The sequence below is a fragment of the Aethalodelphis obliquidens genome, unplaced genomic scaffold (assembly GCF_003676395.1).
Source record: "Aethalodelphis obliquidens isolate GAN/ISIS:26980383/991018 unplaced genomic scaffold, ASM367639v1 scaffold40, whole genome shotgun sequence".
Lineage (NCBI taxonomy): Eukaryota > Metazoa > Chordata > Mammalia > Artiodactyla > Delphinidae > Aethalodelphis > Aethalodelphis obliquidens.
In genome coordinates this window covers 13,270,817-13,293,412 of record NW_020837984.1, presented here as the reverse complement: position 1 = coordinate 13,293,412, position 22,596 = coordinate 13,270,817, and the positions used below count along the sequence as shown (strand labels likewise).

The 22,596-nt window shown below is 39.1% G+C and overlaps 2 protein-coding genes across 4 annotated transcripts in view; one reads left to right on the top strand and one right to left on the bottom strand.

Annotated features, from left to right (window-relative positions):
• APLF (aprataxin and PNKP like factor) overlaps positions 1 to 16,725 on the bottom strand; it is an 82,027-nt gene extending 65,302 nt beyond the window's left edge. For 2 of the 3 annotated variants that reach the window (XM_027131877.1, XM_027131880.1), the window contains exons 1-2: positions 7,198 to 7,314; positions 1,548 to 1,619 (exon numbers count right to left, since the gene is read on the bottom strand). In XM_027131877.1, coding sequence (XP_026987678.1) covers positions 1,548 to 1,619; positions 7,198 to 7,299 — 174 coding nt within the window. In that variant the 5' untranslated portion in view covers positions 7,300 to 7,314. Of the gene's footprint in view, positions 1 to 1,547; positions 1,620 to 7,197; positions 7,315 to 16,436 lie in introns of those variants that run through there. The other variant, XM_027131878.1, reaches the window with a different exon arrangement.
• Positions 16,726 to 16,945: 220 nt separating this feature from the next.
• On the top strand, positions 16,946 to 20,713 carry FBXO48 (F-box protein 48). The gene is made up of 4 exons (XM_027131876.1): positions 16,946 to 17,060; positions 17,784 to 17,908; positions 19,272 to 19,613; positions 20,050 to 20,713. Exons 3-4 carry the CDS (start codon positions 19,308 to 19,310, stop codon positions 20,209 to 20,211), a joined length of 468 nt encoding a protein of 155 aa, XP_026987677.1. The 5' UTR covers positions 16,946 to 17,060; positions 17,784 to 17,908; positions 19,272 to 19,307; the 3' UTR covers positions 20,212 to 20,713.
• Positions 20,714 to 22,596: the final 1,883 nt, after the last annotated feature.

Below are 22,596 nucleotides of genomic sequence, written 5' to 3'. Positions count from 1 at the left end.
TTCATTATAGTGTCTTTTGATCAGCAACGGTTCTTAATTTTAATGTAATTGGCTTTTTTTCAATCTTTCTTTTACAGTTTCTGCTTTTTATATCTTATTTTAAAACCGTTCCCTACTCTAAGGTCATAAAGGTTTTATCCTACGTTACCTTCTAACAGTTTTACAGTTTTGACTTTCACATTAATCTATCTGGAATTGATTTTTGTGTATGGTTTGAGGTAGGGGTCTAATTATTTTTTTTATTTTTTTGCCCAAACAAACAACAAACTGTCCCAGTACCATTTACTGATAAAAAGTTCTCTTCTCCATTTATATGCAATGCCAGCTCTGGCCCAAATCAAATTCCCACATACAAAAGCCTGAATCTAAGATTGCTTTCAGTTCTAAAGTTCTACTCAACTGAAGGCACTAAAACGTCTTGTGAAGATAAGTTGAAACAATTAGTTTCAACTTCAAGAATTTTTTTTAAAGAAGAGAACATGGCAAAAGAATCCTGACTTGGAAAATGTGATGAAAAAAAAAAACTGCAGAGGGTTCAAAGAACCTGAGTTCTAATTCTCATTTAACAACTTACTGACTATGTAGAATTAGACATTCTAAGTTGTCAAAAATAATAGTACCAAGAAAAGGGTAAAAACACTTACCTTTTTCCCATGTATATAAGGTCACTTAATAAAAGTTCATAAAATTATACTAAACAATATTTAAAAGATAAATATAAACAAAGGTATAGTTTAAATAAAATGTTACCATCCCAAATTTTAGTTTTAAAAGTCTATAATCTAATGTGGAATTTTTGCTCTAACTTCTAATTTTGTATCTACCACAGTTTGGTGCTCAAAAGACACTTGTTGACTTATATCAACACAATCTAATTAAAGACCAAGCAAGGTACAGAATGTTTTCTAAAAGGTGTCTTCTTTGTTTGAACATTGTTAAACACCCATACAGAAATCTGACCCACTTCATAAGGGATAAAGTTTAACCTGAAGAAAGAATTTTCCATTAATAAAATCACCTTTAAGTATATTTATCTTATATTATCGATACTCTTTTAAATAGTCACAGAAGTTCAAAATACACCTGAATACTTTTCATCCAAGTATAGACATGACTCCAATTAAGCATCTCTATTAAGCCAATTTGGAAAATACTCTAGGTACAGAAATCTATTGAAACAAGTCTATAACACTTAAGTGACTTTGGTTGCTAACCCATCCCCCAAAAGCCAACCATTACACAGTTAAGGACTTTCTTATAGAATCTTATTTGTAATACCTACTCATGAACAAAATCATAATGTACACATGAACTGGTAGTCACCTTTCATTAAGATTCTAACTACATAAATGTAGCACTGCCCCATGGGAAAAAAAGTAGCTTAAACAGTTTAGATCTTTATCTCCCAATTATCTTCTGGCAATAAGAAAAACATATTCCGACACTAATTCCCTATTTTCATAACCTTAAAAATAAGCCCCTCCAATCAGGAGCTGGAAACACGTGAGAGAGAAAATGTTAAAATAAATCATTAATAACATATTTACCGGTTTGATTCGAAGCTGACCACCCACCACTTCAAGAATGGCATGTCTTCTGGACACTCTCTTATCTGTTATCTACATGAGAAAAAAAATTAAAATTTCAAACACAGCCACCTGCCTAAAAAACAATAACAACAAACCCCACAGCAACGTTTCTGAAATCAGTAGGCTAGATATGAAATCTATTATTCATTCAACAACTGTATATTGAAATGACTGTCCTCACTGAACAAATAACGAAACAACTCAGAGATTAAGGGACCTTAATCACAGAAAAATAAACAGTGAAGCAGAGACTCAAGGTTGGAAACTAACAGATCCCAAAACCTTTCATGATGGTTTCCATTCAAGACAGACATTTAGTAGGGATTCTTATCAATAAAATTCATAAAATGAGAAAAAAATCTATATAATATGTACTTATCAGGAAGCATTCCAAATACAGATAAGATAAATTATGTTATAATGACAGAAGGTCTCAAAAAGCAGCAGTCTGGTAAATGTAAAAGGTAAGACTACAAGCTTTGGTGTCAAGCAGACCCAGGTCAGGCAGACCTGCATTTGAGCTCAGGGCCATTAGCAGTAGTTAAGAGAACAGGAAGGTAGGAGAGGGAGCAGTGAAAACCAAGTATTTACAGTGAAGAAAAAAATTTTAATTATATATTTGCTTCCTGTTTTGAGCCAGCACTGTTCTACTTACTCTCACAATCACTTCTGCACACCAAAGTTTAAAAATTGAGGACTTCCCTGTGGTGCAGTGGATAAGACTCCACGCTCCCAATGCAGGGGGCCTGGGTTCGATCCCTGGTCAGGGAACTACATCCCATATACATGCCGCAACTAAGAGTTCACATACCACAACTAAGGAGCCCGCCTGCCACAACTAAGACCTAGTGCAACCAAATAAATAAATAAATATTTAAATAATAATAATAATAAAATAAATTGCAACCTTCACTTCTGCACTTTCTATTTCCCCTCTCCACAATTAAAAAAAAAAAATTGCTTGCACTTTCAATGTTGAAATTGCCAATCAAGCCTTCCCTGCATGGCTATTAACAGAACAGTTAAGATTACCTTTGTAATTTGTGACTTTATGTAATGAAAACATTTTAATCACCAATTTTACTTAGCACCATAATTATCCGGCCTACCTCTTCATTACCTTAGTATCTATCACTTCATCTCTGACCTTATCCACATCAGGACCAAAATTATCAGTAAAAGCAGACTGTAGCAAAGCCTAAATTCAAGTAAACCCATTGGTTCTACAAAAACTTGCAAAAATATGAAACTTCCAGGAATCAGTACTCATTATTTTAGCCAACGACTAATTCCACACTTAAGGCTGTGACTATATAAAAACAGAAGCATCGCAGTGGAATAAATTCCACATAGTGAATATTCCACACAGCTACAGTTGATTTTTAGAACATTTTCTAAAATAAAATATCTTAAAGGTAGCCTATTTAAAATATATCCACTATTAGCCACAATGGCTATTTCAGACAATTAAATATAAACTAGTAGCCTATTCAATCAGAAAAGAGAGGACAGAAATTTGGAGGTTCCTATATTCTTCCCATAATATGCCTTAGTGGGCCCAAAACAGCAGTTATCTAATAATCCACTTTACCATTTGCACAAACTTTATCATTTGCATAGAACTTTCACTTAAATATTGAGCTTCACCCTAATACTGTCACAGCTATTATTCACATTTTACATATTTGGAAGCTGAAAGTCCAGAGAATTCAAGTTGCTTGTGTAGGTCACTCTTCAAGCAGGTAGGACTCCAAATCCATACTTATTAACAAAAATAAATACCTGAGAAAAACAGTCATATATTACTCTATGCCTACATGTAATCATTCAGAAGTAGTTTCAAGAACTGCAAATTACTGTGTGGTGAGGAGTAAGAAGTTTCTATTTATAACTTGGAGAGTAATATCTTATTGTTAACTTCAATAATACAAATTGATTTTCTAACCAACAGAGTAAGAAACTGCCCAATATAAAACCATGACATATAAGGATGGTTCCTGTAATAGTCCAGCTTGGGTTTCTTTCTTTTTCAAACCATATTTTTGCAGGAAGCTATAATATAAAAGTATAATGTGACCTCTAGTGGACACATGTTTCTACAACAATGTAATTTCATCACAAGCTGTGCATTTCTATAGTACCCACAAAAGTGTTTTAAAGAGTCTTTGAAATTAACATCATTCAGGCATTTAGCTATACCTGTCCCTTTTAAACCACACCTCTAAATAATGAGTAAGTTACAAAATAATAATTTATGCTTTTTCAATGGAAAGTTTAGAGATTTAACAAATTATCATTAAAGCTTATTTGAATCTCAGGATGTGGATGGTGAGAAGCGGGTAAGGTCACAAACAGATCCTAAAGATCTGATGGCCTGCTTTATGTAACAGCAATCACTGCTCCTTGTGCAGAGTAAATATTCATACATTCTTATTAACATACTAACTGTAATGGCAATTATTTACCAAGACCAAGGCACTGTTCCATATTTATCACATATGTCTTTTTTCATCTTCACAAAACCTGTGGAAGATACTACTATCTTTGTTTTTCAGGTGAGAAATGGAAGTGCAGATAAGTTAAGCAACTACTTAAAGTTACACAGCCAATAAGCAGCAGGACCAGGATTTGTGATTCTAAAGACATCTTTGCTCTTGGTACTGTACTGCTTCCCTCATTATCATTATGTAAAATATCATTTTTAGATGATTTAACATCAGCTTGACTGTAAACTAAAACATACTAAAAAACTGGAAATAAGGAAGAATGGCTATTTATTAAGCAAATAGACATTCTAAGAAAACTCAAGCCCTAGATAAAGCTCCAAGAGGCCTTCAGGCTTTCACGTGGTCCTGTTTATTCTAAGATCACACCCAAGTCTAATGAGATGAGTTATCTGAATTCCCAGCTGTCTATTCACAGCAGATAATATAGTGCATAGGGTTTAGTAGTCAGTGCATTAACAATGATGTTGGTCTGCAGGTGGAAAGGAAAAGGCTGTAGAAAAACAAAGAAACATAAAGACTCAAAGGAGTACACTGGCTAGAGACTCCTGGGAGTAGGACGAATGGCATAACATCCTTCTCAAGGTACTAAAGGCTTATCTGAGTTAACTTACTGATTACCAAGAGTCATCAGGTTTAAACAAAAACTTCATTTGAAAGTCAGACATTTCGCATCTTAGAAAACCATAGAAGTAGTTAAAATAGAGGAATTCCAGTGTCCTACCAAATAATTGTAGCCACCTAACTTCTAATCACACCACACATTCTCCAAAAAAATCAGAGATCAACAAATACAGCAAATAAAACCACCTATTTTCCACATCTAAAGCACAACTAGGAGACAGGTTACCACTAACTTTAATTTACATGTAAGAGGGGAAAGAAATGCCAAATGCGGATGAAGCTTCAGGATCGATGCTGGAACAGAATTTAAGTGGCAGTTCGGAGGAAGAGAGAAGATGGGAGCGAGAACCACAAAAACGTCACCCCTTGAGTGGGAAAGGCTGAAAATGCATCCCACATCCAAGAGTTCAGAGATCCAGCAAAATTGAAAATAATTTGGGCATCAATATGAATAATAACAATAATGGAATATAACACACTCAATACAAAATAATCCATGAGTTCATACTGAACTCAAGAAAGGGGCTGGGGTCAGGGCTGGGAGAAAAAGCCTTTCTTTATAAAAGAATGACAGCTCACATAGAAGAAATGATGGAATGAGGAAATCACAATTTTGTAACTACTAACATTAATTGACTCAGTAAAGTAACAATGGATGTTAATTTTCAGGTGAAAGCTTGATGGGAAGCAGAATACTCCTGAAGTCTCAAAGCATCACTCAGATTACTCACAAAAAGAATAGCATCGTCTCTGGATAAGTCTGATAGACACCACCTTCCACAAGTGATCACATTTATAACCAACAACAACAGGACAAAGAGAGAGAGACCTGGGCCTCCTGACATGCTGCTCTAAGTTCATATCACCGATGGAATGTTCTTGCCCAAAGTGTTTAACCTGAATCTAATTATGTGGAAACAATCAGACAAATCAAAATTCTGGGCATTCTATGAAACAACTGGCCTGGACTGCTAAAAGCATTAATGCCATGAAAGACAGCTCTAGATTAAAGAAGATAATATATATTTGATTGGATCCTAAATTTTTTTAATGCTGAAAAGGACATTATTTGAAAGTTGGGTAAAACTGAATATGGAATATTAAAATTTACTGCACCATTACAAATTTCTCGAGTATAATTTATATAACTTACATATATAATGTATATAGAAATGTCCTTGTTTTTAGGTGATACATGTTGGCATATTTGGGGATGAAGTGCCATGCAATGTACTTTCAAATGAGTTCAGGAGAAAGAGGAAAAAAAAATGTGTATATATATATATATATATATATATATATATATATATATATATATTTATACATATGAGAGATAAAGAAAAAGTAAATGGGACAAAATGTTAACCATTAACTAACCTAAGTTAAGGATACATAGGTGTTAGTTGTACTAGTCTTTCAACTTTTCTGCACGTCTGCAATCTTTCGAAATGAAAAGTTGAGGCAAAAATAGTTAAAATTTCAAAAATGTTGGTACATTTTTGGTTGGTACTAAAAGGGTTATCATCAGGTAATGGAAAATGTAGTGTACACAACTGCTAAATAACATAACTGAAGTGTGATTTAATTTACACCTGTTCCAGTGAAATTAATAACCCTCTATTTTCTACATGCTCTTTCTATTTTCTACATTTCTACATGCTGTTTTAAAATATTCCTTTGATTTAGACTAAGCACCACAAACTGGTAGCCAACACACCACAAGTCACTCAGTATCTTTTTTAATTTTTACTTTGAAGAGTGTATGTACCCTCCACCTCCCCAGAGTGCCCAGCACTCCCTATAATCTTCCACTTAGCCGGCTTCACTCTTTATTGCATACCTGGCCTCTGCAGGCACGTGAATTTGTAAGTCATGATTTAAACTACACCTATACTTTTTAGATGCTAATTCTTCACACATGACACTGTGTACCAGATGCTACTAGTTGCTTAATCAATATCTATTCATTTCTTCTTTCATACTACTATTACTTCAATTTTGTTTAGGGTAACAATGTACCCAGTTAAAAACATCCAAATGCCCAGAATTCCTCATAGCTATGGATGGCCGAGACACAATTCTAGCCAAGCACATAAGGAAGAGTGTGTATTAACCATGCTTTATAGTTTCTGTATCTGATGCTTTGATAGCTAAGACTTTGCTGACTAGGGAAAGGCTACCCCTCCCAGGGTTACTGATTCTAAGAAACAGTAAATGACTCACCGCAAGTGCATCTTTCATATGCAAACAAACCCAACCAAAGCCACACCCCCAATGATGGCTTTACCTAGTTCTTACACTGCCCTAACCACCCTAGGACTAGGCATCAGACAACTAGGGGTGGGCCCTAAAGCCCAGAGCCCCATAAGATTATTCAAACTAGATCATCCTCTGTTTACACTGCCTTGCCCATTCACTCCAAAGAGAACCACAATAAGGCTTTCCTGCAGTTCCCCTAGCTCTCTCTGCCTTCCACCAACCTTGTGTGGCCCTGTGTGGCATGGTGTGTCCTTACTTCTCTCCGGAGCTATGAGTATTAGTTTTTCAACAATAATCATCTCCTGGTCCGTTGGCCTCACCATACCTAACAAAACAATAAGACTACATTTCAAAATACAGTGGAGCTTCTGGGAAGATTAGTGTCTTCCTGATAAAAAGGAACAGGCTCAACTGGCCTGCACCTTTTTCCCTCTGCCTTTCTCTTTTTCTTCCAGCTTATGTGTAACACCTCAAGGTACAGCAGCCATCTTATGAGTACAGATGCGAAAGCCATACGCAAAGGATGACCAAGGAGAAGCACAGAAAAGCCTGTTCCTTGAGCAGCTGCACCAGCCCTGCACCGACTGCCCAAGATTCTGTTACAGAAGAAAAATTAATTTGATTAAGCTGCCGTTTGTCACATTTCTGTTACTTGCAGCCGAAGCAATTACGATTAACACACACTACTCTAACAACTGTTATTATTGATACTGGACACTAATAGCAAATTCGTTTATGCTCAGCCAGTGAGAGAAGGAGTATTAGAAAACAGAGAAGCTAACTAAATTAAGCATTCAAATACAAGAACATTTAATATTAAAAGAACTGCACAGCATACAGCAGGAGCTTAGAAAAGAAATTCTGAAGGATATACAGACTGAAGAATTACACTGAAATCACTCCTATCTCTTGTTAGCAACAGCTAAAATGACAGTAATTTTTCTTCAGACACTATAGAAAAAACCCTTTTTACTTGAATTCTTCAGACTGTGTCTTGAATGGGGACAGGGATCTCTGGTGTTTTTTTTTTGCGGTACGCGGGCCTCTCACTGCTGTGGCCTCTCCCATTGCGGAGCACAGGCTCCGGACGCGCAGGCCCAGCGGCCATGGCTCACTGGCCCAGCCGCTCCACGGCACGTGGGATCTTCCCGGACCGGGGCACGAACCTGTGTCCCCTGCATCGGCAGGCGGACTCTCAACCACTGCGCCACCAGGGAAGCCCGGGATCTCTGTTTTTATATGACTTTTGTATTAATACAATGTGGCTCCCTTATCTTTGATTTTCTGGTTTTGAATTGGATATTTCATGTATTATGACACATGTACAAGTTTTCTCCATTTTTAAGACATGGAGCTTGTGGTAGAAGAAAAGACATGAAAACATAAAAGAACTGTTTGTGATTTGTTTGCCAAATATTTATTTTTGGCATTTACTGAAGTCAGACAAAATGAAGATTTTCTTACACTATCAGCAGAAATGTTTAGATATTTTGAACCAAGGTCTCTGACCTATTTGTTTATTATGTCCAACATCCTAAAAGTAAAAAACAAACCTGAATAAAGTAAAAGTAGAAAAGCTACTGGACCTTTCATTTCATTTTTGTCCATATATAATATTTACTGAAAAACCAACATCAGTTAATTTTTCTGACAATGTCTTCCTAGAGAAATTTCTGAATATCACAGACAGGAATAATATATCTCAGAATTCAGTGTTCCCATTTAGCCTGGTTCCTATAAATGGAAAAACAGAGAAGAGGAAAAATTTGTTTTTTTCAGAATAAGCTACATAACAAACCACAGGCTAAGATAATAACAATTTTCTTGTACAATACTTTATAATTTACAGTGCTATCACATAAGATTATCTGGTTTGCTCTATCAACAACAGACAAATTCAAACTTTCATAGTAGAGAAAAACAGAAAATCATCTGCTATGGGATTTAAGCCTGTATTATGAGAAAATGCCTAAACCTAAAGAAGCATGGGATCTATTTTAGGCATAATTTCCATAAAATTCTTTCCCCAAACTTATATTGTGGGGCAAGTAAGCAAAATCTAAAATTAAGACCTGAAAATCACAGCAAGATCCTTTTTGACCCACCTCCTAGAGGAATGGAAATAAAAGCAAAAATAAACAAATGGGACCTAATGAAACTTAAAAGCTTTTGCACAGCAAAGGAAACCATAAACAAGATGAAAAGACAACCCTCAGAATGGGAGAAAATATTTGCAAATGAAGCAACTGACAAAGGATTAATCTCCAAAACATACAAGCAACTCAACGCAGCTCAATATCAAAAAAAACAAACAACCCAATCCAAAAATGGGCAGAAGACCTAAATAGACATTTCTTCAAAGAAGATATACAGATTGCCAACAAACACATGAAAGAATGCTCAACATCATTAATCATTAGAGAAATGCAAATCAAAACTACAATGAGATATCATCTCACACCGGTCAGAATGGCCATCATCAAAAAATCTACAAACAATAAATGCTGGAGAGGGTGTGGAGAAAAGGGAACCCTCTTGCACTGTTGGTGGGAATGTAAATTGATACAGCCACTATGGAGAACAGTATGGAGGTTCCCTAAAAAACTAAAAATAGAACTACCATATGACCCAGCAATCCCATTACTGGGCATATACCCAGAGAAAACCATAATTCAAAAAGAGTCATGTACCACAATGTTCATTGCAGCTCTATTTACAATAGCCAGGACATGGAAACAACCTAAGTGTCCATCAACACATGAATGGATAAAGAAGATGTGGCACATATATACAATGGAATATTACTCAGCCATAAAAAGGAACGAAACTGAGTTATTTGTAGTGAGGTGGATGGACCTAGAGTCTCTCATACAGAGTGAAGTAAGTCAGAAAGAGAAAAACAAATACCATATGCTAACACATATATATGGAATCTAAAAAAAAAAAAAAAAAGAAAATGGACAGGAGAACCTAAGGGCAAGACGGGAATAAAGATGCAGATCTACTAGAGAATGGACTTGAGGATACAGGGAGGGGGAAAGGTAAGCTGTGACAAAGTGAGAGAATGGCATGGACATATATACACTACCAAATGTAAAACAGATAGCTAGTGGGTAGCAGCCGCATAGCACAGGGAGATCAGCTCGGTGCTTTGTGACCACCTAGAGGGGTGGGATAGGGAGGGTGGGAGAGAGGGAGATGCAAGAGGTAAGAGATATGGGGACATATGTATATGTATAACTGATTCACTCTGTTATAAAGCAGAAACTGACACACCATTGTAAAGCAATTATACTCTAATAAAGATGTTTAAAAAAATAAAAAAGATAAAAATAAAATTAAGACCTGAATTGAAGAGAGACTGGTTACTGTAAACCAGTTGACGAACCATAAACTTTTCTTACCTAGAGTGATCCCCAGTATTGGGTCCAGCCCACACTCCAGAGGTCAGACATCAACACTAAGGCTGCCATCATATTAGATGATAAGTAGACCTTATTTCTGAACAGAGCAAAAGCTATTTGACACAAGCTGTTTAATATCATCCCACGTGGAATGTATCAAAGTACAATTTCTGATACTAAGAAAAGACAAGTTTGAGGAAGTGGACTTGATTTTGACCAGAGGCTCTCTAGGCAGACTCCAATTTATGCATGATCTCTCTTTATAAGGTTATTAATATACTGGATGTGGTCTTTGTAACTTGTGAATATACTTTCTCACATGAATAATGATGTAAATAAGAGGTAGGTTATCAGACTACCTTACAAACACCCATGTAATCCACAATACTAATGAAATATGGATCATTTAGACTTTTAAAAGTAAAATCCAATACTTTCTGAGCTCCTACTTCAAGGTTGCCGAATTGTTAGCCAATATGATGAAACTGTGCTGACTCACTGCCACTGAAATTTCAACTCACTCAATCAGTTTGGCTTGCAATTCTGCTTGCACAGTGAATGCTATACAAATGTGAGAACATCATCCTCAACTTTAATATATTATGACAGAGGCAACATAGTGAGTAAAAATACAAGCAAAACTTAGTAAGATAAAACTGGGTCTAAATCCCCACTTGGGACTTTGGTAAATGAAGCTTTCTAAATACATTTAGTTCAGGCCAGCAGACATTTCTTAAAGACCTATTCTGTGCCAAGCATTCCACTTAGTGTGTCTAAAAGTGGTTTTCAAATCTGGTTTCTCGTATTCACATTGAGTGGTACCCGGGAGATGACAATTTAAAGAGTTAAATTGGAAAATACATATGAAAAGCAATTTACTGCACACCTATTAGAATGGCCAAAATCTAAAACACTGACAACACCAAATGCCGACAAGGATGTGGAAGAACAGGAACTCTCATCCACTGACAGTGGGAATGAAAAATGGTACAGCCACTTTGGAAGACAGTTGGCAGTTTCTTACAACACTGAACACACTCTCGCCATACTATCCAGCAATTGTACTCCTTATTATTTACCCAAAAGAACTGAAAACTTATGTTCAAACAAAATCCTGCACATGGATGTTTATAACAGCTTTATTCATAATTGCCAAAATGTGCAAGTAACCTAGATATCCTTCAGTAGACACATGGATAAACTGTGGAACATCCAGACTGTGGAATATTACTCATCACTAAAAAAAACAGGAAAAGACATGGAAGAACCTTAAATACATACTATGAATGAAAAGAAGCCAATCTGAAAAAAAGTCTACATATACATACTGTATGATTCCAACTATACGATACTCTGGAAAAGGTAAAACTATGCAGATGTGGTTAAAAAGTTCAGTAGTTGCTAGGGCTTGCAGGGGAGAGGGAAGATGAACAGACAGAACAGTGAGATTTTTTAGGGCAGTACTCTGTAACACTACAATGGTGGATACATGTCATTACACAGTTGTCAAAACCTATAGAATGTACACCAAGAGTGAACCCTAGTGTAAACTGTGGGCTTTGGGTGATAATGACATGCCAATACAGGTTCATCAAATATACCACTGTGGTCGGGGATGTTGATAGGGGAGGTTTTATTTTTAAGAAAAATAAGAAGCCTATTTTTAAAAAAGAAAGAAAACTAGTACATGTTGTAAAAGCAATGTCTGTAAAAGTTAAACAGAATCACTGATGTAATGTGATCATCCCACAAGTCTACTCAACGCTTATCCAATTATCCAACGTGCCTTACCCTTTCCAACCTTAGAGCCTTAAATCATTCATTTAGCCTTAAGGGCCCTTCCCTTCCTATCTACTGTCAACCTATCAAAATTCTAACTGTTCTCACATTTAAAGTCAGCTCAATATGTCAGTGAGTTCACGAAGCCTTCTCTGAGCCCTCATCTTAATTGTGGGTTCATTCCTACACCTCTCTGTATCACGTTACATCCTTCTGTTTGGCTCAAGGTATTGAAACAAAACTTTTAATGTGACCTTTTAAAAATCAGAGGTTATATCTAAAAATCTAGATTTCTTACTACTTTTGAGAAAAATGATATGACACTTACTAGGTAGGAATGGGGGTGAGTAGCAGAAACTGCATTACACAGTCCTCTCCTTGTGGCCTCAACACTGAAGCAGTTGTCATTTACGACACCGCTGTCATCTATCAGCGTGTCCCTGTGTTACTGTTTCTTACTCTCTCCCACTTCACTCACTGGAGGTGCCTGCCTAGCTCCCCTTTCTAGTTACTTGCTTCTATGTCTCTCATACCTACTAACTATAAGTTTCCTGAGAGCAAGGACTTATTTCTCCTTCATTCCTCCCATCTAACTATAGTATATATTCATTAGCTATTTTCTGAATTTACTAATTAGTCAATAAAATAGAAAAAATGCTAACACAATCCACCATGAATGTTGCTCCTTAAGCTTTAGCAGTTGGTAGCACTGCCTCGTTACTATATTTATATTCACTTTAAAACTCTGCGCTCTCCTTTTTACACCTAAGTTGCAAGTAGGCTCTTTATGAGGGTTGGAAGAGTGAGGCTGAGATGCAGAAAAGGAAGACATCATGTGTTGAAGGCCTACCGTACGTCAGGAATTGTACTAGGCTTAATAACTGAGGGCAGGGCAAAGCTAGGAGTGCTTGGCACGTCCCTAGGGACAAATCTTGTCAGACCAGACAGCCGCAGCAGGTGAAGTCTGGCAACAAGTAGGAACAGTGCAGAGTTGCCAGGCCTGGGAGTGCTTACTTTGTATAAACTTTGTGGGACACTTACAAGAGTCTTAGAAGTGGTGAACTGATGCCTGGTGAAGAGTCTGCACTAGAGCCCAGGACTAACTCCATCCCCACCTGGGGGCCCTTTCTCTTTTTAATTAGAGCAGTAGCTTCAATCACATCTGCCTTTAGGAAATCGCACTAGATACCAGGTGCTGTCCTATTTCCTTGGAGGAAAATAGATCATAAAGGAATGGGTCCTATAATCCCTGCTATCAAAACAGAATAAGGAAACTTTGAAATCAGAAAGAGCAGTTTTCATTTAAGAGCAAAATCGGATTTAATTCAAGAAAAACCATAAAGCAAATAATTGGGCCTAATGGTATTCTGTTGTTTGAGATGCTGTAAAATCTTCTTTTAACTAATTTTTTTACTTAAGATAGTTGTAGATTCATGGTTAAAAGATACATTACAGAAAGATCTCTTGTACTGTTTACTGTTTCCCCCAGCAGTAACATCTTGCAAAACTACAGTACAGTATCACAACCAGATATTGATATTGACACAGTCAAGACACAAAACAAATCCCTCATTGTTGTTTTACAGGCATACCCAATTCCCTCCTGCTCCCCTCACCTCTTTGTTAAGCCCTGTGAACCACTAAGTTGGTCCCCATCTTTATAATTTTGTCATTTCAATAACAGTATGTAAATTAAATCATACAATATGTGACCTTTGGAATTGTTTGTTTTCACCTAGGAAAACTCCCTGGAGATTCATCCTGCTGTAAAACCTTTTAAATGGTGATCAGGAAACAGAATTACAACTTAGTTAAATAAAGACCTTGGGTTCCCTGATGACTTACGCTAAAGCAAAGGGAACAAGAAAATGAAATTTCACTGTGCTCTGTTGTCTACAAGTGTTCTCTATAAGGGTTTTCCTGCCACTGTAAAGATACGAAGGCATTCCCACGGTCAAGTTGTTTTACCACAAAGAATGCTTTACACATTGGAATTATAAACCTAAAGGTTGTGGCCATGAAGGTTCGTGAAACTTGTCTCCAAAACACATGGCTAGTTAAGAGAGTTCAAAAATCACCCTGATTATTACTAATCACTTCAGATAGATATGAATTTACAATAAACTCCCTGAGTTTACTAAGTCTGCTCTCTCACACACTACAAACAAAACAAACGAACCAACTCACTGGAATTGCTGTTGTTTGAAACAGCAGCCCTCAGGTGGAGTTTAAACCACTGCAGAGAAGAAACACCTGTCTGTCAGCTCCAAAATCTTGAGAACCACAAGGTAATTTGTTTTTCAAGGTTTTCCTTCCACACATCTAGTATCGTTCGTAACCACTTCTAATAACCTGCCTTGGCAACTTAAATCTCATCACTGAATGACTATTCAAAAAGGAAAAGCTAAATCCTGACCAGATAATTGACTTTCTATTCCTTACCATTTTTAAAAAGAGAAACCGGGCTTCCCTGGTGGCGCAGTGGTTGAGAGTCCGCCTGCCGACACAGGGGACACGGGTTCGTGCCCTGGTCCGCGGCTGGGCCCGTGAGCCATGGCCGCTGGGCCTGCGCGTCCGGAGCCTGTGCTCCGCAACGGGAGAGGCCGCAACAGTGAAAAGGCCCCGCGTACAGCAAAAAAAAAAAAAAAAGAGAGAGAAACCAAATAGGCTCCTCTCGCATTAGCAAGCCTATAACACAAAGATCAAGCTACCAATAATGAATCGGTCTGTGACCCGATGTCAAGTTTACAAAACAGAGGCCTAAAATTCATCCATCATTTAACCGGATCCTCAGCACTCGGTGTTAGTGATACAGTATGTTAAGGAAATTAAAACTCATTAGTAATCAGACATAACATTTCTAGATGAAGCACATACTCTGTTTCTAACTGAGATAAAGTGAGAGAGAGAGAAAAATAGGGGGAGGGAGGGGAGGAGGGACGAAAAGGGGAAGGAAGGAAGAAAGGAAGGACGGAAAGAAGGGAGGAAGGGGGGGAGGAAACCTCCAGACAGTTCCACCAAACGTTTGTATAGGTTAATAAACTTTGAAGAAAAATAACAAACATTTAAGTAAAAACAAAACAAAACAAAAAAACCCTACAAACAAACCAGCAAGTGAACTTGGAACTTTCTCAAAAATCTTACCACATACACATATATGTACGCACACATACACTCACACCCCTTTAGAACTGACTTCCCCATCACCACCTTGAACCACCACTCCTTTTCCTGCTTGGAGAGGAGTCCTAAGGCTAATACCTGTGGTTCTATTTAGACACTGGAGGTTAACCAGGGTAACAGACAACACTCCTTACTCCCTGGTATTGGCTCACTGACACAGGTGTGTCGGGACAGTCCAAGAGAAAACTGGAGGGCAAGGACCCATTCATCCCTGTGTGCCCCGCAGTGCTAGGGTCTGCACGACATGCTGCGCAAAGCAGGCACTAAACAAGACATGCTGAATGTTGAGAAAACAATATATATGTATTTAGGGAGAGATCTACAAAATTCCAGAATGGTACAGGCAAGTTTTCTAACTCCTAAACATCCCAGAGGAAGACTACGTAGCCCAATGGCACTCTGCGTCCAAAAGCTGTGTGTGCCCTTTAAATAACCAATCCATAGCTCAATTTTCTCATCTGAACAATGAAGATAATAAAAGCACCTAATTCATAGGGTTTGGAAAGGATTAAGAAGTTGGTATAGGTAAAGTCCTTAGATCAATGCCTGGAATACTACACACTACAGAAGGGTGAGCCACTGTTGCTGAAAAAGGCTACTACAATAAAAGTAAAGCCGACACAGTACCACCAAAGGAGCCAAAGCTTAAAAGAAATTATTCTAGAAAAGCTAAGATCAGAGGTTGGCAAGCTTTTTCTGTAAAGGGCCAGAAACTACTGTAAACACTGTGGCTTACCAAGCCAAGAGGCAATAGCCCCAACCCTTAGAGCAATTATTCTCCCTGAAACGCTTAACATGGATTTTTTTGTTTACGTTTTACATTTTAAAATTTGAGAATCATTCTTAGTATGTGGGTCCAAACAAAAGCAGGCTGGATTTGGAGCCAGAGCCACAGTTTGCCGACCCCCGGGTAAGATTATAATGATGATAACCCAAGTCAAGTTGACTGAAAAACGTGCTGCCCCCAAACTTCTAAAAATCCAGACAGGCCTGGCCGGCGCGGTGGGGAATAGGCGCAGGACCCCGAGCAGGGCCTCAAGAGCCGGCCAGGATCTCGCGGCTCTCCGGGGCCGCCAAGCCTCCGCCACACTTACTCCCAGCAGCGGCCCGCGGCCGACCACCGTCTCCCCCGGCGCCAGGGCCACCCGGGGGCCGCCGTCCTGCGGCTGCAGCTCGAAGACCCGGGACATGGCCGCGAGGATTAGACTCCTTCGCGAGGAGCCGGACCCCGCAGCCGTTTCCGCCTTCCATGGACGGGCGCCGGGCCTACGCAGGCCCCCGGAAAACACAGGGGGAGGTGGAGCAAAGACTGCCCCTGAGTGTGACCAGGCCGCGCGGAGCTGGGGCCCCAGCGCGGGTACGGAGTCCCGCCCCTCCACTCAGACCAGTGAGTAGCTCAGGGATTTCCCCCTTCACGCCGCCTCCAAACTATTGTTTAAAAGCCCCGGTTAAACCCCCCCAGCCCTTCTCACCGCCCACCTGTCTCGGAGGACACCGGTCCTTGTAGTCCGTGGCGCCTCCACTTCTCCTCGCTTGCCGAGCTGAGACGCCCTGGGAAAACTACCAATCCCAAGAGGCAATGCGCGCTCCTCTCTGCGCCTGTGCGAAATACTAGTCAGCAAGGCGGGGCTAGAGTGGGCTGGACGTGAGGGACCTGAAGGGGCAGGATTCGAAGTCCGGAAGGTTGAAATCGTTGAAAGAGAGGTCGCCAAGGCCCAGTAGGTAGGAGGGTCTTCGCTTCCGGCTGACTTTGGGCGGGCGTGCTTGGGGGCGCGGCCCTGGCGCTAGCACAAGCGTCCGCTTAGCCGGCCGGAGCTGCGGTGACATTTGGTGCTGACGGTTGTTATTGTTTACTTGTCAGTGCCCCGTATGGTTTGGACTCCGGCAAATGCAGTCTGGGCGGGACACGCCAGGAGGGTGGCTCAGAAAGGACGTGGGGTCATTCCTTCCGACTTGCGGGGTCCGCAGGGGGTGAGGGCTCCCCGAGAGCCGGGCGTCTGCGCTGCCTTCCGATCCCTCCCTCCGTGTGACACCCGAAAGAGGGGCGATCTGTCACCTAACTAGAGAGGTAATTCAGCAAAGTTTGGTTCAGAAAGAAGAAGGGGCAGAAGAGGATAGGTTTCTAGGCATCCAGGCAAAACTGGACTTAAAAGAAGAAAAATGCCTAGTGGGATTTTAGGAACCTCACCAAGGCACCCCCATCTGTTAAATTCAAAAGCTTTCATCTGCCTCCTGTGGTATAACTGTAAAGGCAGGACGCATTTTATCCCCAGTGAGATCTTGGGAGAAGTAACAAATGTGCATTTAAATGCACAGTAACTTTTTCCTAATATGAGATAGAGTAGTTTGGCTTTGGTTTGTATTAATGGGGCAGGAGGGTGGGGTGACAAAAACTTGACTCATGAACTTGTTTTTACCAGTTTGCTTTCTTACTTACCCAGACTCTCAAGAGGAAGTCCTCTGCTGAACTCAGACATTAAAATCCTAACCGCCAGAGCTAATGTGGATCATAAACCACCAAATGAATGGGAGCGTATGTGGTCTTGGCAAGTACAGAAACATATAGGTGAGTAGCACATCTGGAAAGGGGAATTTGTCATTAGCTGAGCTAGAAGAAGTATTTAGCTGTATCTGAAACCTCTCCTGTGATGCCACCCCTCATTATAAAAGGAAGTGCAAAATGGAATAAACTGATTTTAAGTAAATATGAACTGTCTTTATATGCCAAAATAGCTCCATGCTTCCAACTGATTTCAGAAGCCTGCACCATGCACCTTAGGTAAATCAGCTGAAACTGGACTTTAAATTTTTAGTCACGTGCTATACCTCGATGAGTTATAAACATTGTTTATAGTTGTTAGTCACTGTTGCTTGATGGCCTCAGTGACTGTTACCTTAATTCATAATTGACTATGCATGTAGTGTAGCTTCAAAAAGCCATTTCTAGGGGCTTCCCTGGTGGCGCAGTGGTTGCGAATCTGCCTGCCAATGCAGGGGACATGGGTTCGAGCCCTGGCCTGGGAAGATCCCACATGCCGCGGAGCAACTGGGCCTGTGAGTCACGACTACTGAGCCTGCGCGTCTGGAGCCTGTGCTCCGCAACAAGAGAGGCCATGACAGTGAGAGGCCCATGCACCGCGATGAAGAGTGGCCCCCGCTCGCTGCAACTAGAGAAAGCCCTCGCACAGAAACAAAGACCCAACACAGCCAAGAATAAATAAATAAAAGCCATTTCTAAAACACTACTCTTATTGAATATTTGAAATTTTGTCAGTATAACCCAGACCTCAACTTCTTGTCTATTCCAGTTAGTATTTGTGTCAAATGTGAGCACCTACCCATTAGATGTAAGTAGATAAACAATTCTTATATAAACTACTAAAAGTTGATCAAGTTTATGATTAAGTCACAAACTGTAGATGAAGAATTTAATGACAAGGCATTGGTTCCCACAGACAAATATTAATGAGTTAAATAGAATCGAATACTTTTCAAAAGTATTTTCAATCAGTACTTGGAATCGAATGTGTTCTCACAATATTCGTTTCTACTGCTAAAAATAAATTATAGTCTGACTGTGAAGAATCACTTCTCTTTTTTAAGATAATGTTCGTTGGGAGTAAAAAAAACCCAAATATTTAGAAACAAACCCATTTACCAAAAATGTCTAAAAAGAAGAAAGGAAGTAACATGTGTTGGGTGCCTCCCACATGCAATTCAGATGTGGGGCTAGATGTTTTACACATTATCCCTGTTTATGCTTGCAAGAACACACCCCAGAGAAGCATCATTGGCCCCATTTTACAGACTGAGAAGCTCAAGTCAAGAAAGTTAAAGTTCATTAAATCACCCCCAGAAAGTATCTGGCTCAGAGTAGGATCTATAGTCTGATCTAAAGGGAGTGAGTCTTTTTAACTTTTGCCTTTTAGCTTACTTATGAGGATAATTCACTAAAACATCAAGCTATGAAGAAAAACTCCAAGAGGAACCACAGTTCAAGGGTTTCTGACCTAGAATTGAACTCTGCGGATGCTGAGAAGGAAAAGAAAGAGCGTCAGAATAACTTTGTTGAACTGCTGCCTCCAGAAGTTACTTTTAAAATTTTCAGTCAGCTGGACATCTGGAGTTTGTGCAGGGCTTCAGTGACGTGCAGGAGCTGGAATCACACAATAAGACACAGCGATGCCTTGTGGAAACCTCATTGCCTGACTGTGAGAGCTGTATGCCAAAGAGAGATAGATGATGATCTAGAGAGTGGTTATCCCTGGAGGGTAAGTTTAACCTATGGAGTCTGCAGTGTTCTTGACAATATGGTGGTCAGTTTGAGCCCAAGCCTACCTTCTGCTTGGAAGAGGGAGGATTTCATATCCAGAATGACATACAGAGTTTGTTGGCTTTGGGAGTTAAAGTTGAATTTTATCATTCTTTTCCTGCAAACCACGCTATCTCCCATCCATCTTTTTACATTTTGGGGGCATTTACCTCTGTTAACCACAATAGCTACTTCATTTCACTTTACCTTATCCAAAACCCCCGGGAGACTCTGTGAGTCACTCTGTTCTGTACACACACACACACTTATTAGTATATGTGTATATCGATGTAAATAATCTTTTCAGCCCTCTCAATCAGCTTCTCTAGTTTCAAACAAACTCACTCACCAACCACTGACTACCTTCTTTAACAATGGTGGTTTACCTCTTTCAGGTAATACTACTGAGGAATTACCAGAAGAGTAAAGTGAAACATGAATGGCTAAGTGGCAGATATAGCAACATATGTTCTCCTATCAGCCTACCAGAAAAAATCATGTACCCAATGGATGCAGACACATGGGGGGAAATTCTAGAAGCAGAACTGGAAAGATAAGCAGAAGAATCACACACAGATCTCCTAACTTTGAGAGTTTAAAACTAAAGTGACTCTTAGTTTATAAAAGGTATATCTTTAGCCGTCCATTTTTTTGTTTGCCTTTTTACTATTTAACATTTAAAAGAAAACTAAGTAGAACATATTATAAAAATATAGCTTTGATTTTATTTTTCACTTTAGTTAAAAATACGTTTCTGGTTTTATTGTAATGTGGAAAAATCATGAAATGCTATTTATGTAAAAAAACTATACTGATAGAGTGATTTCAAAATGTATTGTTTCATGTATTTGTGTTACTCTGTTGCAGTACTTTAATGATAAGAGAGTTTGATTGGTATTTTCTGCTTAATGATAATTTGAAAATTCAGGAAACCATTTGAAGAAACTGACTTAGAGATTTTTTTTTTTTTTTTTTGCGGTACGCGGGCCTCTCACTGTTGTGGCCTCTCCCGTTGCGGAGCACAGGCTCCGGACGCACAGGCTCAGCGGCCATGGCTCACGGGCCCAGCCACTCCGCGGCATGTGGGATCTTCCTGGACCGGGGCGCGAACCCGTGTCCTCTGCAAGGGCAGGTGGACTCTCAACCACTGTGCCACCAGGGAAGCCCTAGAGATTTATTAATTAGTAGACATAACTAGACTCATGGGGAGACTCCCTAAATGAAATTAATAGCAATATGTTTAAATGTATAATAAATTTGTATTTCAATAACTTTAAAATTTCCATTTCAGTGGAATCAGATTGAATCGTCTAACACTGAAACCATTTTGTGTTAAACTTGTGGTTTAATTTAAAATGAATCTGACCAGAGGGCTAAAACTTGTGAGATTAAGATTCCCGTTACTTGCCTACAAACCTAGAATTGCTCTCAGGGACTGAAAATATATGGAAAGTTTTCAGCACACAAAACGGCCATCAGAACCTCCACACTATTTTTTCCTGGTGAAACTTACCTTCTTTTTGACAGCCTTATAGCACCATCTAGTGTACTCCTTGTAGATAACCAAGACAAAGGACCGGCTCCTTTCTGTTTTCTCCACACTGAAGAGAAAGAAAAATATTATTTTCGAGAAACCTGTATACTTTGTTGAAGTTTAGAGCTTTATAGGAGTCTTTAACTTTTATTCTCTTTTTCTTAAAAGTAGATGATATAATATTCACTATTCCAGATTTTTCATTCTGAATCTGTGATCAGCACCATAGGTAAAGTGTCTACAAAACCTTTAGTTAGCATGGGATTTTCTTCTTAAATGGTGCTCTATAGCATGAAAAAATGAGTCCAGGAAATCGGTATTCCACGAATCGGCAAATATCAGGAAGGTGCCCCACTCTATACAAATTCCCTTTGTTGGATCAAGTAGATGATGACTGATTGTCTCCTACTGTCTTCTTGGGGTTGGAAGGGACCTTGAAGATCAGGCAGTCCAGTCCCTAGGACTATTCAGTCATCCCTGCTATAGGAATGTTCTTCTTCTCACCCACCATTACTTCTTTTCTTGGCAAATTCTTTTGTAAAATATGTCATCCCGACCTGGAAACCATCTCAAACTTCTACCATTCTGGATTAAGTGACCCTCTTAAGGTTCCCCTAGTTCTTTGCACATACCGTTCTCAAAGCTGCATACTACATTAAATTGTCTGTTTTATCTGTCTATCTCCCCTTTTAGGCTGTGAGCTTCTTTTTTTTTTTTTTTTTTTGCGGTACGCGGGCCTCTCACTGTTGTGGCCTCTCCCGTTGTGGAGCACAGGCTCCGGACGCACAGGCTCAGCAGCCATGGCTCACGGGCCCAGCCGCTCCGTGGCATGTGGGATCTTCCCAGACCGGGGCACGAACCCGTGTCCCCTGCATCGGCAGGCGGACTCTCAACCACTGTGCCACCAGGGAAGCCCAAGGCTGTGAGCTTCTTAATAGCAGGGTCCATTTATTTATTTTTGTGTTCCCAAACCTAGAACATAGTTCCATAAAGATTTGTTAAATTATTTCTATATTATTTATTTTAATCCTACCCAGAATGTAAAATAAAAATAATTTAACATATTGTTAGTGGATAAGATTGTATTGAAATGCAATGTACAACCTATAAGATATATGGGATGCTTAATATTAATGCTAATATATGAAGAATTATTCTTGTTTTCTCAAGAGCTGTAAGAGAAAAATAGGAAAAGTTGAAATATTTTTTTAAATTCTTTGAATAAACACTTGCAAATAAACTTCACCCAAAAGTTTCACTTATTTTTAATTATTGGGTCACCCCAATCAGTCTTAAGTATTATTTTGTTATATGAATACTCTTTAGTTTGGTTTTTGTTTTAGTATTATACCACTAAAATAATTCTATGTATAATAAGTTATAAACTATGATCACAGTCTACACTGAA

Bases quoted from the DNA above. Each gene is read 5' to 3' on its own strand.
- FBXO48 (XM_027131876.1), top strand. From the start codon at position 19,308: ATGAAGAAAAACTCCAAGAGGAACCACAGTTCAAGGGTTTCTGACCTA. The intron at 19,614-20,049 runs GTAAGTTTAACC...TACCTCTTTCAG, and splicing joins AGAGTGGTTATCCCTGGAGG to GTAATACTACTGAGGAATTA.